Source organism: Martes martes, assembly GCF_963455335.1.
Source record: "Martes martes genome assembly, chromosome: 4".
Lineage (NCBI taxonomy): Eukaryota > Metazoa > Chordata > Mammalia > Carnivora > Mustelidae > Martes > Martes martes.
In genome coordinates, this window is record NC_137891.1 from 2,490,240 (window position 1) to 2,504,476 (window position 14,237).

The 14,237-nt window shown below is 58.7% G+C and overlaps 1 protein-coding gene across 1 annotated transcript in view; it reads left to right on the top strand.

The window, feature by feature from the left end:
• LOC308340807 (maestro heat-like repeat family member 5) overlaps positions 1 to 14,237 on the top strand; it is a gene marked incomplete at its 3' end in the record, with an annotated part of 55,733 nt that overhangs the window by 14,447 nt on the left and 27,049 nt on the right. Inside the window, exons 6-16 of the mRNA XM_080800192.1 lie at positions 4,348 to 4,455; positions 4,791 to 4,907; positions 5,610 to 5,729; positions 6,584 to 6,730; positions 7,383 to 7,505; positions 8,229 to 8,308; positions 8,757 to 8,892; positions 10,498 to 10,593; positions 12,062 to 12,166; positions 13,514 to 13,649; positions 13,948 to 14,120. Of these exons, the coding sequence (XP_080656318.1) occupies positions 4,348 to 4,455; positions 4,791 to 4,907; positions 5,610 to 5,729; positions 6,584 to 6,730; positions 7,383 to 7,505; positions 8,229 to 8,308; positions 8,757 to 8,892; positions 10,498 to 10,593; positions 12,062 to 12,166; positions 13,514 to 13,649; positions 13,948 to 14,120 (1,341 nt within the window). The remainder of the gene's footprint in view (positions 1 to 4,347; positions 4,456 to 4,790; positions 4,908 to 5,609; positions 5,730 to 6,583; positions 6,731 to 7,382; positions 7,506 to 8,228; positions 8,309 to 8,756; positions 8,893 to 10,497; positions 10,594 to 12,061; positions 12,167 to 13,513; positions 13,650 to 13,947; positions 14,121 to 14,237) is intronic.

Below are 14,237 nucleotides of genomic sequence, written 5' to 3' on the forward strand. Positions count from 1 at the left end.
GCTGAAGCTTTTCTGGGATTGTGAAGACTTCTAGAAGCTTCTGTATTGCAGTTAAACTAGGTAACCTGCTCTGTTTGTTTAGTCTAGGAAACCTTGCTCTCAAGTCCACTTCCGAAGTAAATGATCCTGTCTCATTGGAATCTTCTCCGTAATGGCCACTGTAATTTTAGGCTGTTTTTAGTAAGATTTTGCCATTTTTGCAGATATTCATAGCTCTGGGACCGTAGTTCTTGGACATAAAAGAAGCAGAGGTGGTAGAAGGTGGTACACTTGACCCTTTGGGCTTAAGAACCTCATTCTTTTTGTTCCTTTTCTTCTTCCTTGTTTAGCTAAGCCTTTGGGGTTTCTCAGAGCCAAAGTGATGCTAATCCCTAAGAGGGATACGCTGCAAGGTTGGGGATCGTGCCTATTTTGCAGTGTGCCTCACTGTATTGAAATGTCCCTGAGTTTGGCAGGTTAGTGTCCATCTAACTCATTCTGTGACCGACTGACCCTAACACGGGAGTCTGATTTAGGTCGCAAGCCCTCGAATAGTTTCTAAGTACACCACCGTGCCCACCAGTTCTTGCGACTTTTTGGTTCAAGAGGCCAGTTAGTAGGAGCCTTCGTCTATAAAACAAGACGTGCGCACACAGCAGCAGTGACCAGGGCCACCAGCAATCCCGGCCTGGAAGCGGGGACCGGGGAAGGACCGAACCCCAAAACCGAGATCTGGAGATCTGGGGGCTTCCAAGCGAAAGGGAACTGCTCAAGCAGGGTGCGAGGGAGAGGAGCTCAGCGCAGAGAGGGCGGGGCTCAGCGTGGGGGCGGGGCTCCGGGCCGAGGGGGCGGGGCTCCGGGCCGAGGGGGCGGGGCTCCGTGCCGAGAGGGCGGGGCTCGGAGCCCGAGGCCCTCCAGAGGCCTTACTCCAAACAGCCTCGAACTGGAGACAGCCCATGCCCCGCCGAGCAGTGCCCCAGTGTCCGTCCCTAAACCTCCACCTGAGGAAGCTGGAGGGCGCGAAGCAAGGGGAGGCAACGGCGCGGGAAAGGGGAGAAATCGCGGCGGAGACGCGCTCGTGTGATCCTGGCAGCACCGCAGCCCCGCGCTGAGAACACCAGACGCACAGCCCTGCCCCTGCAAGGCTCCAAGTGTGCGCCGCCGCTCTAGAGAGGGGGAGACTAGTCCACGGGGATGCCGGTCAGAGTTCTGTAGTGATGGGACCGACTGGAAAGGGAGCCAGAGCGCTTTGTGGGGTTGTAGAACACACTCCAGTTCCTTGTTGGGGGGGGCGGTGAGAGGTGGTGTGGGTCTGTCCGCGTGTCAAAGTGCGGCGCACCCCACAGTAGGGATCCATGCCTTCCACTCTGAGCTAAACACACCTCCATAAGGACATTCAAAACCCAGACACACAGATGCCAACAGACCATGAAACGATGGTCAAGATCCCTCGTGGGCAGCGAAATGCAAACCGGAGCCACAATGCGATACCAGCTCGCACCCGTCGGAATGCTGACTTCCACCACAAAGACAAGACATAACAAGCGCGCCGGCGAGGATGTGCTGACAAGGGAGCGCTCGTGCGCGCCTGGGGGGAATGCAGACTCCTGCAGCCGCCATGGAGAGCAGGACGCAGGGTCCTCAAAAAAGTAAAGACGGAATTGCCGTAGGATCCAGCTGTCCTACTACTGGGTCTTTATCCAAAGGAAATGAAAACACTAATTTGAAAAGATACATGCACCTCTATGTTCATTTTTTTAATTTTATTTTTTCAGTGTTCCAAGATTCATTGTTTATGCACCACACCCAGTGCTCCCTGCAACACGTGTCCTCCTTAATACCCACCACCAGGCTCACCCCATCTCCCCACCCCCATCCCCTCCAATATCCTCAGTTTTGTTTCTCAGAGTCCACAGACTCTCATGCTTTGTCTCTCCTTCCGATTTCCCCCAATTCACTTTTCCTTTCCTTCTCCTATTCCTTGTGCTCCTTATTCCTTATGCTCCACAAGTAAGTGAAACCATATGATAATTGACTCTCTCTGCTTGACTTATCTCAGTCAGCATAATCTCCTCCAGTCCCGTCCATGTTGATACAAAAGTTGGGTATTCATCCTTTCTGATGGAGGCATCATACTCCATGGTATATATGGACCACAGCTTCTTTATCCATTCGTCCGTTGAAGGCATCTTGGCTCTTTCCACAGTTTGGCAACTGTGACCATTGCTGCCATGAACATTGGGGTACAGATGGCCCTTCTTTCCACTACATCTGTATCTTTGGGGTAAATACCCAGTAGTGCAATTGCAGGGTTCTAGGGAAGCTCTATTTTTAATTTCTTGAGGAATCTCCACACTGTTCTCCAAAGTGGCTGCACCAACTTGCATTCCCACCAACAGTGTAAGAGGGTTCCCCTTTCTCCACATCCTCTCCAACACACGTTGTTTCCTGTCTTGTTAATCTTTGCCATTCTTACTGGTGTCAGGTGTTTACTGCAGCATTTTCTACAATAGCCAAGACACGGAAGCAGCCCAAGTGTCCATCGACTGATGAACAGATAAAGAAGGCGTTGAAACCTTACACAGCCATAGGAAGGAATGAGATCTTGCCACCCACGACAACGTGGGAGGGATAGTGGGTATTATGCTGAGTGGAATTAGTCGGTCAGAGAAGGACAAATACCATATGATTTCACTCATATGTGGAACTGAAGAAACAAAACAGATGAACAAAGAAACCAAGAAAAAGCCGAACTCCTGAATACAGAGCTCTGGGGGCTGCCAGAGGGGAGGGGTGGGAGGATGGTGAAACAGGTGAACAAGGTTAAGAGGTACAAACTTCCAGTTATAAGTCACGGGGGTGGAAAGTGCAGCATGGGGAACAGGGCCAATAATCAGTCATGGCGTGGCATGTGTAATTTTCTGAGTTTTTGAACCTGAACCTCGGATGAGTCTCTATGGCCCCAGCCTGTGCAACAATGATCCAAAGTTGACGCCACTGGAGAACTGGGGCTTCCAGGCAGCGCGGGTCCCATGGGTTCAGCAAACACCGGTCCTGGGGTCGGCGGCCTGGAGTAGCCATCCGGCCCCGCTGCAGCCCAGCGTCCTGCAGGCACAGGCAAAACTGGGGCAGACAACTCCTCCGGCCTCTGCGGCCAGCCCCCGCCCCCGCCCCAGGGAGCAGCGCCAGAGGACGCCGCAGGGCCCACCTGCAGGGGGCGCTCTAGGCGGGCTTGCGTCCGGCCACCGCGGGGCTCCAGGATAAAGACCCACGTGTTCCAACCCGCGCACCTGCTAGTGCTCCTCAGGATGAATTCCTGGAAACGGAACCGCCTGGGGAAAGGCGCACACATTTCAAATTGTAGCAGATGCTGCCAAAACTTCACCGTAGCCCATCCCCTTCCCACCAAAGGACACTTCCTGCTAACCTCCCGCCACCCTGTTTTTGGCCAGTCTTAGCCGAAAGGATACATTGTCTTCACTTCCGTTCCTTACACACCAGCCAGGCTCCGTGTTGTGGTGTCTCTATCACGCACGTGCGCGCTCGCCGTGCCTACGATTGTCCCCCGTCCCTTACTGCTCTGTGAAGCTCTTCACCGCTGATACTAACCCTGGACCATGGGTTGCAGGAAAACAAAAAAACAAGCAAACAAAAACAACTCACTGCCTCTTTCAGCTTAAGTTACGGTGGGTTAGCTGACGAACTTCTTCCAATATCCACCTTCACATTTATCAATCATTTCTTTTAGATTTGGGGGCTTGGGGTCAAACTTAGGAGGAGTATCTTCACCCCCAAAGACCTGGGGATCAAAATCTTGGACTTGTCGAACTGTGGAGATGGGAACATTGAAATAGAGAAGCCCCATGGTCCTCCTATGTTAGGGCGAAACTTCTAGGACTTATATTTAGAAGACACGCGTCATCTATTTATTCGATCTCTCATTCATCCTTCCAAACAATATTAATCAAACATCAACTACATGCGGGCACCGTGCCGGGTGCCAGGGCCCTGCCGGGTGCCAGGGAGACAGCCCAGAACACAGGTGACAGACCCTGGTCTCCTGGCACCCTCACTCTGGTTGGGCCTCCTTCGGCGGACACTGAGCCTCTGTGACGTCTGAGCCTCTGCCCAGTGCCGGGGACACGGGCAGACTGCTGGTTTCCAGCCTCTCCTTGAACACCTCCAGGGAGGATCTCAAGGAATGAGTTCCTTGTTCCTGGTGGCTATCAAGCAAATCAGAGGGCTGGCCCTGGAGACTCGGGGGAACGAAGCCAGGAGAATGATGGACTCAGGGCTCTGAGTGGCCAGGGTGGGACGGGGACGGTGGAGGCCTCAGCTCCAGCCCTGCCCACCCCTCTCTGCTCACAGATAGCTGTCAAGTCGGTCCAGTTCCTGAACACAGACGTGTGGTACAAGGCGCTGCTGTTGGCACTCACCAAGCCGGACCGGACATGCCAGGAGCAGCCCCCAGAGAAGGTGGGCCACGCCCTGTCAACCTATAAGCAGCCCCCATGCCTACCGCGCATGCCCAGGGGCTCTGGCCATAGGAGGCACATCTAAAGCAAGGTCCGGGGCCCTAGAAAGACACTGGGACCCAAAGAAACCAGCGGATCAGGGACCTGAGCATCAGGACTTAGAGCTGCTCCCCTGAAACTCCACCACCAGGCAGGGGTTTGATGGTCCCAGAGCAGGGTCCTGAGGGCGGCAACAGGGCTCAGGGAGGCTGGGGGAGCCTGGTCAGGGGAGGAGACAAGCTGTCTGGGTGGGCGGAAGTGGCTTAGGCCCAGGACAAGAAGCTGAACCTCCCCCAGGCTTTTCTCTTCATCTACTATGGACTGATCCTTCAAGCTGAGGACAACAGCACCACCGTCAGGGCACACCTGAGAAGCCTCCTGGACACATCCCACCAGTGGCCGAAGCAGAGGGAGGTGAGGCCCCAGCACCCCCAGCCCAGCCCAGCCCAGGGCTGCCTGATCGTGACCTCAGCCTCAGCCTGATCCCTGGTCATACCCTAATCCCTGATCAGGTCGTACGAAGAAACCTGATCCTTTTCACACACCGATCCCTGATTCCAGTCACTCTCTGATCCCTGATCCCGGTCACACTCTGAACCCTGATCCCAGTCACTCTCTGAGCCCCGATCCTGGGCACACACTGAACGCTGACCCTGGTCACACTACGAAACCTGACACTGGGCACACTCTGAACCCTGACCCCAGTCACAAAATGAACCCTGATCCTGGTCATTCTCTGAACCCTGACCCTGGTCGCACTCTGAGCCCGTCACAGCTTGTGTCCTCTCCTTTGTCACCCATCTACTTTCTGGGCCCTTCTTTCTTCCTCTGGCCCTGGTCTGTTCAGAGCTAGTGGGGGCAGAGGAAGGTAACAGGCCTCCAAAGAGTCACCCGTCCCTGCTGCCTCCCACACCCCCCACCAGCCCCCATAAATGATGCCCCCACAGGGTTGGGCCCAGAGTTGCATATCCTAAGTAGCTGGGGATGGGAGGGAGATGCCCTGTGACCTTGGACAAGCCCCCGCCCCTTTCTGGGTGCCAATTTCCACATCCCCAAGTGCGAGTCCAGGCCTGGTTCTGTGACCCGCATCAGTGACCCTGCTCCCTGCCCCCGTAGGGTATCGCGCTCACCATAGGGCTGGCGGCCGTGCGCCACCTGGACCACGTCTGGGCTGTCCTGGAGCAGTTTGGCCGGAGCACGCCCATTAAACGGAACCTCCAGAGCTTCTGCCTGAAGGTTCTGACTCCTGGGTGGCTGGGGGCCTCAGCAAGGGGCTGGAACATGAGGACTCCCGCCTCCCAGAGGGTCTCCGGGGACAGTTAGGGCCACAGGCTTTGCAGCAAGCATCCTGGCCTCCAGTCCCACCTGCACTATGCCCCTTTCTCCTCTTGAATGACAGCCACCCTGCGGCTGTCGGGGTGAAAACGGGCCTGGCATTGAGCAGATGCTCCAGTGACGGCTCTCACAGGGACTGTGATGGCGGCTGTGTTCATGAATGGGACTTGGACCGCGGGCCCTGCCTGAAACCTGAGACAAGGGCCTGGGCCCCTGCCGGTGGGCGGCACGTCCACCCCGTCCTCACTGCTCCCCGGATAACTCCTGCAGGCGGCAGCAGGGCCTGGGACGGCACGAGGGCGCTCACTAGGACTAATGGGGAAGAATCACCGCTAGCAACAGACACCCCAGCAAGGGCTGGCTGCCTCCTCGGGGTCCCACAGCCGGCAGGCAGCAGGGCAGGGACTGGGACCCACATCTCAAACCAGAGGGGGCCTGGTCACTGATAGGCAGTGGAGCCATGAGGCCCTCGGCTGGTATCTGATGGGTGTCTTGGATGTCCCCCCACCACCCCAGGCAGGGAGGGTGAGGGGATGGACTCTGGCCAGTTTTGGGTAACACCACAAGCCCATTCCAACCCCCCAGAGAGACAACTTCATCTCTCCTATTTTCCTATTGAGGTAAACTGAGTCTCACCAACACTCAGAACACCGTCCTGCAGTACTGAGTTAGGGACCAGAGTACTTCCTGTCACCGCTCCCCCGGGGACGGGCAGGAGGGCTCTGACCCCCCATATCTGCCCCTTCTGTGGTCAGAACTCAGAGGACCTGCACTGGAAGTCGGCCAGCAGCACCATGCTCCTCGCTTACGGTCAGATGGCGGTCAGGGCCAAGGCGCACATCCTCCCGTGGGTGGACAACATCTTGTCGCGGATGGTCTTCTATTTCCACTATAGCTCCTGGGTACGGATCCCCAGGGCCACCCCTCTGGAGCACAGCCTCGTCACAGCCCAGGTCCCACCAGAACCTGGGTCAGAGAACTCTAGGACTTCCCAGGGCCTTGGAGCCCTCCTCCCCACTTCTGCCCCACCCTGGAGTCAGGAAAAGCCAGGCCTGGCCTCCTCGTTGCCCCACCTCCTCACCCCATCATCCCACCCAAAGCCACTGGAGGCTTCCATGATGACCCCAGCCCCTCATTCGCTGTGGTTTTCACTCTGGGGCATTGGAAGGCCAGGTGACTCCCACCCCACCCCCAGGACAACATTGCCCTTACTCGATACTCTGCATCTGGGGCGTCTATCCCAGGGGCCCACAAGGGCCAGGCAGCCCCTTGAGACCATCGCCTACCCCAGATCTTTGGTGCTGAGGAGCCACACATCAAGGGAGGCCGGACGTTGGGCTACTTACAGCACTGTCCTATACTGAAATGTTGTCAACATATTCACAATTTAAACAAAACCACACAGGCTCCCCCCACCAAAGCCCCACATATGTGGCCTCAGCCGAGGCCTCTGCTGTACCCCCTCAGCAATGCCCTGTAGCCACATGTGACTCTCTCTCCTGTCCTTCCTGTGCCCCCCTGAACCTCCTGTTCCACGGCCTGACCCCATGCCAGGATGAGACCCTGAAGCAGAGCTTCCTCACTGCTGTCCTCATGCTGGTGGGGGCCATCAGCCACAATGAGGGAGCCCACAGCTATGAGTTCTCCCAGATCTCTGAGCTCCTCGAGTGTCTGATGGTGAGTCAAGGTCCTGGGGCAGAGGAAGGGCCTCACGGGACCAGCAGCATCCACTAGAGGCAGGCATTGCCAAGGGGTAGGGAAGTTGGATTTCTGGGGTGTGGCTAAGCCCCTCAGAGGCTCTGGCAGCTGGGAGTACATCCATGCCCCCCACTTGCCTTGGTTCGGCAGTGACCCTGAACTGGCCAGGAATGTCCACCTCACAGCTGATGTAGCCCAGGCCCAGAAAACCTGCACCATCCGTTCTGCTAATACCACCCTAGCTCAGACCACTGCTCACTAGAGACTTGGGGCTCACAGGACCCCAGAGTAGTGGAGGAAGCATGCAAGTGATGGGCAAGCCGAAGTGTAATAATAACCGTTTGCTGAGCTCCTGCTGACTCAGACACCACACTCTGCACACCTTGCCACGCCTGCGTGCCTGCAACCACACTGTTGTGAACCAACGAAAGCCGGAGCAGTTTGCAGACTTGCTCGAGGTCATGCAGCCGATACACAGGAAGCCAGGGTCCAGACATGACCTGTGCCGTTCCAAACGCTGGGATCCAGGTCTTTCAGTGCAGCCAGGTCACAGAGGCCCCCATGGGTGGGGGAGAAGCTGGAGCACAGCCCTGTGGGTCATGGGAGTACCAGGCACCAAGATCTTCAGGCAGGATGAGATTGGGTGTCAGGAGTGGGATAGGCCCAGGCCTGAATGACTCAGGCCCACCTGGGGATCTGCAGGTGCTGATGGAGAAGGAATCCCAGGACACGCTGTGCACCTCAACTCGCCAGCAGGCCATTCACATCGTCGCCAGCCTCTGGTAGGCTCGCCAGCCCCACACAGGACCCTACCCCAGGGCAGGCCTGTAACAGGCCCTCAGTAAACAGCAGCCACTGTTATTAACCTCCACCCCCCAAAGAATGAAAATTTGCCATCATTTGCTAAAACAGAGCTGCTGAAGTTGCCAATGGTGTAACCAGGGCTGGGGTGAGACCAGTCAGTCCAGGAAAGGGGAGCTCGGGGTGCAGGGCTTGCAAAGTGACTCCTCCTAACCAGCCACGAGAGTCCCTTACAAACCCTCGGGAAACTTCCCCATCCAGGAGGCCACACAGGCCAGGGAGGCCGACGTGTGCCCTTGAGTCTCTGGTCAAAAGCGGAACAGCATGAGGGGCTGCTGCTCGGGGCTCGCTGACTCTGTCCCAGCCAGTGCTCCCTCTGCTGTCCCCAGCCCCCACACCCCTCTCTCACTGCCCTCTACCTCCAAACAGTAAGCTGAGGCCACCCCTGGACTTGGAGAGGAAGTCACGGATTCTGTCTGTCTGCCTACACAGCGTGTTGGCCCTGCCCCTGCTGGACGTCCTGGAGAAACACACCTGTCTCTTTCTAGAGCCACCCAACGTACAGGTGCGAGGCTGGGACAGGGTGCCCTTCAGTGAGAGGGGCCCCAGCTCTGCCCGCAGCTGCTTGTGGCTTGGGAGGGAGTGTGGGCTAGACAGACAGGGCCTCTGACCCCCTGCAGACAGAGCTGGGAGACCCTGGGCATGTTTCTTAACTGCTCTGAGCCTCTATTTGCCTACCTGTGACATGGGGGTGATCATTGTGGAGCTGCTGGTGCGTGAAGCTCGGGATGAAAGCAGACACTGGTGTCCCATGTCTGGTGCAGAGGATGCTCTGTGAATGGGAGTGTAGGTGGCCTCTGTCCCTGCCAGCCCTGGGAGCAGCCCTGGGCTCAGTCACACCTATGAAGCTACTTAAACCAGTCACACCCCACCCAGGCCCCAGCTGGCCCACCCTTTGCTGGGCCAGATCCCAACCACCTCTGGGGATCTGTTAAGCAAAGCCTCTGCTGCAGGGGGCAGGCACCCATCTCCCCAGGGCACCACCAGCCCCTGATGCCTAAGTGTTTACTGTAAAGGGCAGGGAGCTGGTGTTAGCTGAGCACCTGCTAGGTGCCAGCTCCCATGGACATGATGGTTCCCCTTCCCAGCAGCAATCGCCCCGTGGGTGAGGAAACCAGCTTAGAGAAATGGAGGTGTCTGGTGGGAGAGGCAGGGTCAAACTCCACCCCAGGCCCTGGGCCCTGATCGTCCCACCACAACCCTAGGCTGGGTCCGGACTGGAATGGAACAGACAAGCCCTTTGGGTGGGGGGTGTGAGTGCAAAGGGTCCCCTGGGCCCAGGGCAATACCACAGAAGCAGCCCCCTGGAAGGTTGGCACCGGCCCCCACCCCAACCCTGCAGGAGTCCAGACCGCCACCATCGCCAGATGACCGCATCATGGCTGGCTCACCCAGGCAGCTTAGGCTGGTGCCAGACATCAGGCGGGGGCTCCTGTTTATTCCCATTCCGTGCGCCCCACCCCCCTGGCAGGTGGGGATGGCTTCACATCCAGTTCTCAGGTGACGGAGGTAGGCACAGAGAGCTGGAACGAGTTCCCCAGGGCACCCGGGGAGTTGATGGCCCGTGCCCAGGGCTCTGCTCTTGACATGCTGTCCCAGGGAGGAGGGCTGGGTACTTCCTGTGACTGCCACCTTCCCCGAGCATGCCCGGGGAGCCAAGCAGCAGAGATCGGGGGTCTCACGTGAGACCCAGGAGTCGGGACCATCTGTATCATTTGCCACAACCAATGCAAAAGGAAACTGGGCCCTTGTTTAAAGCCTGATGAGGAATCTCAAGACAGAACCCCAAAGCGCTAAATCAAGGATCCTTCCCGAGAAGCCAGCCACGCTGGGAAGGAACTGACCTTGGCCACTGAGAAACTTGTGACCTTGGGCAGGCCTGACCCAGACTGCCACTGCCCTGTCTCCTCAGCTTCTGAACGGGGACTGGGACAGGGCCCTTCCTGGGCCCGGTGTAAACACACACAGTGTGCGTTCTGGCCTTGGGAATGGGCAGGAACAGGCAACACTCCCGCTGACAGACCAGCGCACTCCGGCCCTGCGACGGGCCTCGGCACTCTGTCACTGCTGGGGCTTGGTGGCTGCTGACATGCTCCATGTCCCCTCACAGACCCTCTACAACAAGACCGCAGAGGCCCTGGGCCAGATGCTACAGAGTTTCATCATACAGAACCCCACGACCGACGAGCTGCACTTCCTGCTGTCGGTGAGGGCCGGCAGCCGCACGGCCGGGCTGGGGAGGCCCACGCGGGGCGGAGGATGGACGAAGGAAGATGTCCCAAAGGAGGCAGGGCCTGAACCTGGGGTGGGGAGCGGCCCTGGGACGTGGAGGCTTCAGACGTGGCCATCTTCGGCGATCGCCGTGTCTTGGGACAACTGGAGGGTGTTAACAGCAGGTGCGATGGTGGTAAGTGGGCCTTGAATGCCACATGTCAAGGAACGGATGAGGACCTAGGCCTTGACCTTGGCTGGGGCTTGCCCACCCTCCCAGAGAACTCATTCTGCAGCCCTGTCTCCAGCTGTGAGGGGGGGACTCACAACGTGACACCCCCACTCTCTCACTGCCCTCCAGGACTCTCACCTTGATAGGAAGGAGACCAGTCAACAGGCAGGGACAGTCCAGGGGTAGGGGAGGAACCAGAGAGGGGACACTGGCTCTGTGGGAGGGTCGGAGGTCAGGCCCAGTGGAGGCGCCTGAATGAGAACCAAGGAGGTCCCTGGATGGAGAAAGGAAGGGAAGGGCCGAGCAGGCAGAGGGTGTGGCAGGAGCAGAGGGGAGACACACGGTGAGCGCAGGGACCAGAACGGAGAGAGCTCCGCATGGCTGGAGCATGGGGAGGGTGCTAAGTTGGGGGGGGGGGCAGGTGGGTTAAGGTCAGGTTAGGTCAGCAGGGCCAGACCTGGTCCAGCCTGGGAGCCTCGTGGGGGTGAGGGGAGCCGCTGAAGCAGGTGCACAGAGGGAAGTCGAGGTGTGAGCCTGGCTGGGGGGAGACATCTGCATTGGAACTCACTCGCTCCCACCGGGAATGTTGGTGACAAACCGCAGCGGTGCTGGGAGCGCCGTGTCTGCCACCCGGGGGAGGCACAGATGCGGTCATAGGACACCGCTGGGTTCCAGAATCTCCAAATACCGTTTTAGAATCACTAACTGTAATCCTCTATAGCTTTAACGAAGAGGCTCAAATTGGGCTTAAAACTGTTCGGAGGAACTGCTCGAGCATGCGTTTGTATTCCTCCGTAGTTCTGCGCGTTCAGGCGGTGCAGAGAAAAGCATTGTTCTGAAAAGGGGTGCGTGTCGCCAGACGGGTTGAAACCGGGAGCCTCGAAGGGCTCTGAGCAGGGAATGCCTCCTCCGCTCTAGCGGGGCTGCAGGGAGCTCCGAGATCCGCTGTGCGATGGCACAGGGAGAGCGGGGGACGGGGGCGGGGCGGACGCCGAGGGGGCGGAGCCTTGCCCGGGGTGGGTGGGGCCTGAGTCGACGGTGGGCGGGAGCCTTGGCGGGGGGCGGGGCCTGCTGGGCGGGGCGGAGCCTTGATTGCCGGCGGCAGAGGCCAAGGGGGCGGGGCCTGAGCCCAGCCCGGAGCGCTGGGCTGAGGTCCAGCTGGCCCCGTGGAGCTGGTCGGTGCAGGGGTGCGCGGCTGCAGCAACCCCTCCCCTCCCCGGCCCACCCGCAGCACCTGTACCTCTGGCTGGCGTCGGAGAAGGCACACGAGCGGCAGAGGGCTATGCACAGCTGCATGGCCCTTCTCAGATTCCTGAGCCAAAACCCCTACCTGGATGTGAGTATCCAGCCTTCGGGACCCACACCCCACACACCACCCCCCCTGCTGCCCCAGCCAAGCCGTCCTCCTCCCGGAGGCTGACAGGCTCGTGGAGCTCAAGGCCCCCTAGACTTCTGCCGCCAGGATGGGTGGATCCCGAAGGCCCTACAACATGGCCATGTAACCCCCTTTTCACACAGGAGGGAACAAGCTGGGGCGGGAGTTGGGGCTCCCTACCCAGTCCGCAGGCTGGGCTCTGAACCCTGATGCCCGGACCCCTGACCCAGGAGGCTGGGCTCCTGGCAACACCCCGTGAAGCCTCCGGCAGCATCTTCACGCCCTGAGCCTCCATTTCTCGCCCATGAAAAGGGAGGAAACGAGTCCTCCTCAGAGGGATACCCTGGGGATCAGAGGAGGTGCTGCCCTGCCCCAGCCCCGGGTCAGCGGTGACCGCAGGAACCCCTCCGTCCATCACGACCCTCCATGCGTCGTGCCCCCCAGCATGTCACGCTTCGCAGCCTAACTGCCATCTGTCGCCTTAGGTTCAGGGAGTGAGCGCTCCTGCGTTTGTCAGCCAAAATCAGCACTCCTTCCTTAGGGAGACTCACGGGACTGCGAGAAAATTAGCTTCTCTGCCCGATGCCCGGCAGGTGCCAGCTTTTCTAATAGAGGTGGGCAGGCAGGGCTGGTGCTCTGCCAAGGAAGAGGTCCCTGCACAGATGTCTCCAGCATTCCCAGGGTGCGGAGGACCCCCTAGAGGGGTTCAGAGGGCCTACAATATTCTCAAAATCAATTTCCACAATACAGGACTGGGTCTGCGGTCAGGCAGCTCACCGGGGGCACAAAATTTACCAGGTGCCAGGCATTCTGCAATCAAGATAAATACTTTAATGTACTATTTTAAAACAACCCACTCAGCAACCAGCCGCCGGCCGGCTGTGTGTTGTCCCAAATAAAGTTTAATTGAAACCAGGACTGGGGTCAGGGCCAGGGGAGTGAGGCAGGATGAGGCAAGGTCATGGAAATGCACAGACGGACCATCTTTATTTACATCTTTGAAACTGTGTTGTTCATCAGGAATTGCCACCTTCAATTTGATTTTTCTGAATGTTGCATTAAAATAGGATTCCTCTTGATTTCTGAGTTTGGGGCAACCCCTTGCGTGTTGCCCGGTGTGCCCTGGGCTGCTGACTGTAGTGGCCGGGCCGGGTGGGTAGAGCCTGGGCGAGGGGTCCTGAGAGCCGAGCCCCAGCCCGGCCACACAGCTGGAGGATTTCTGATGCCGGCCTTGCTGGGGTGAGTGCGCAGCAGGTCGGAGACTGGCGGGAGGGTGTGAGGTCACTGGTTCCCGTGTTCTCACCACAGCCAAAAGAGGACTTCAAGCGGATTGGGCAGCTGGTGTGCATGCTGGGGATTTTGTGCCAGGACCCGGACAGGGCCACCCGGCACGCCAGCCTGGAAGGAGTAGGCCACCTCTACCAGCTCCTGAGATGCCAGAGAGGTGAGCCTCTGAGGGCCACCACAGTGTGACCCGCTGCCGCCCCAACCACGGCCTCAGCTGGGACCACGCCCACACTCCCAAACGCACCCTACCCCCATCCGCCCCGAAACCCACCTCTAATCCCAGCCATAGCCCTGTGATGTCCCCCATCCCAGGCTCACTCAGACTCCCATCCCCAGATGAGCACAGGCCTGACCCTGACTATCAGTGACCCTGTCCTGACCACCCCTGTCCCCTCCTAGGCCCCAAGCCTACCTTTGCCCCGCCCTCACCCTGTCCCACTCCCACCCCCGGCCAGCGACGGAAACTCAGAAGGTGGAGGTGCGGACCCCAGAGCAGCTTTCTCAGGCCCATGGGGATGGGGCTCCCGTCTGGAGCAGCGGAGACCGGAAGACAGCAACGCCGGCCTCTCAGGAGCCGGTGTCCCCGAAGGACGGCATCCTCCAGCTTGGCAGCTCCCAAGTCATCAAGGTCAAAGCCCTTAGAAGGGCGGCAGATCTGGCTGGGGAGGTGGGGCCACGCTCTGCTCTGACCCCCAGTGCCGTCCCCTCTGACAGGGCCTCCAGCTGTTGGTGTGGCCTGGCTAGA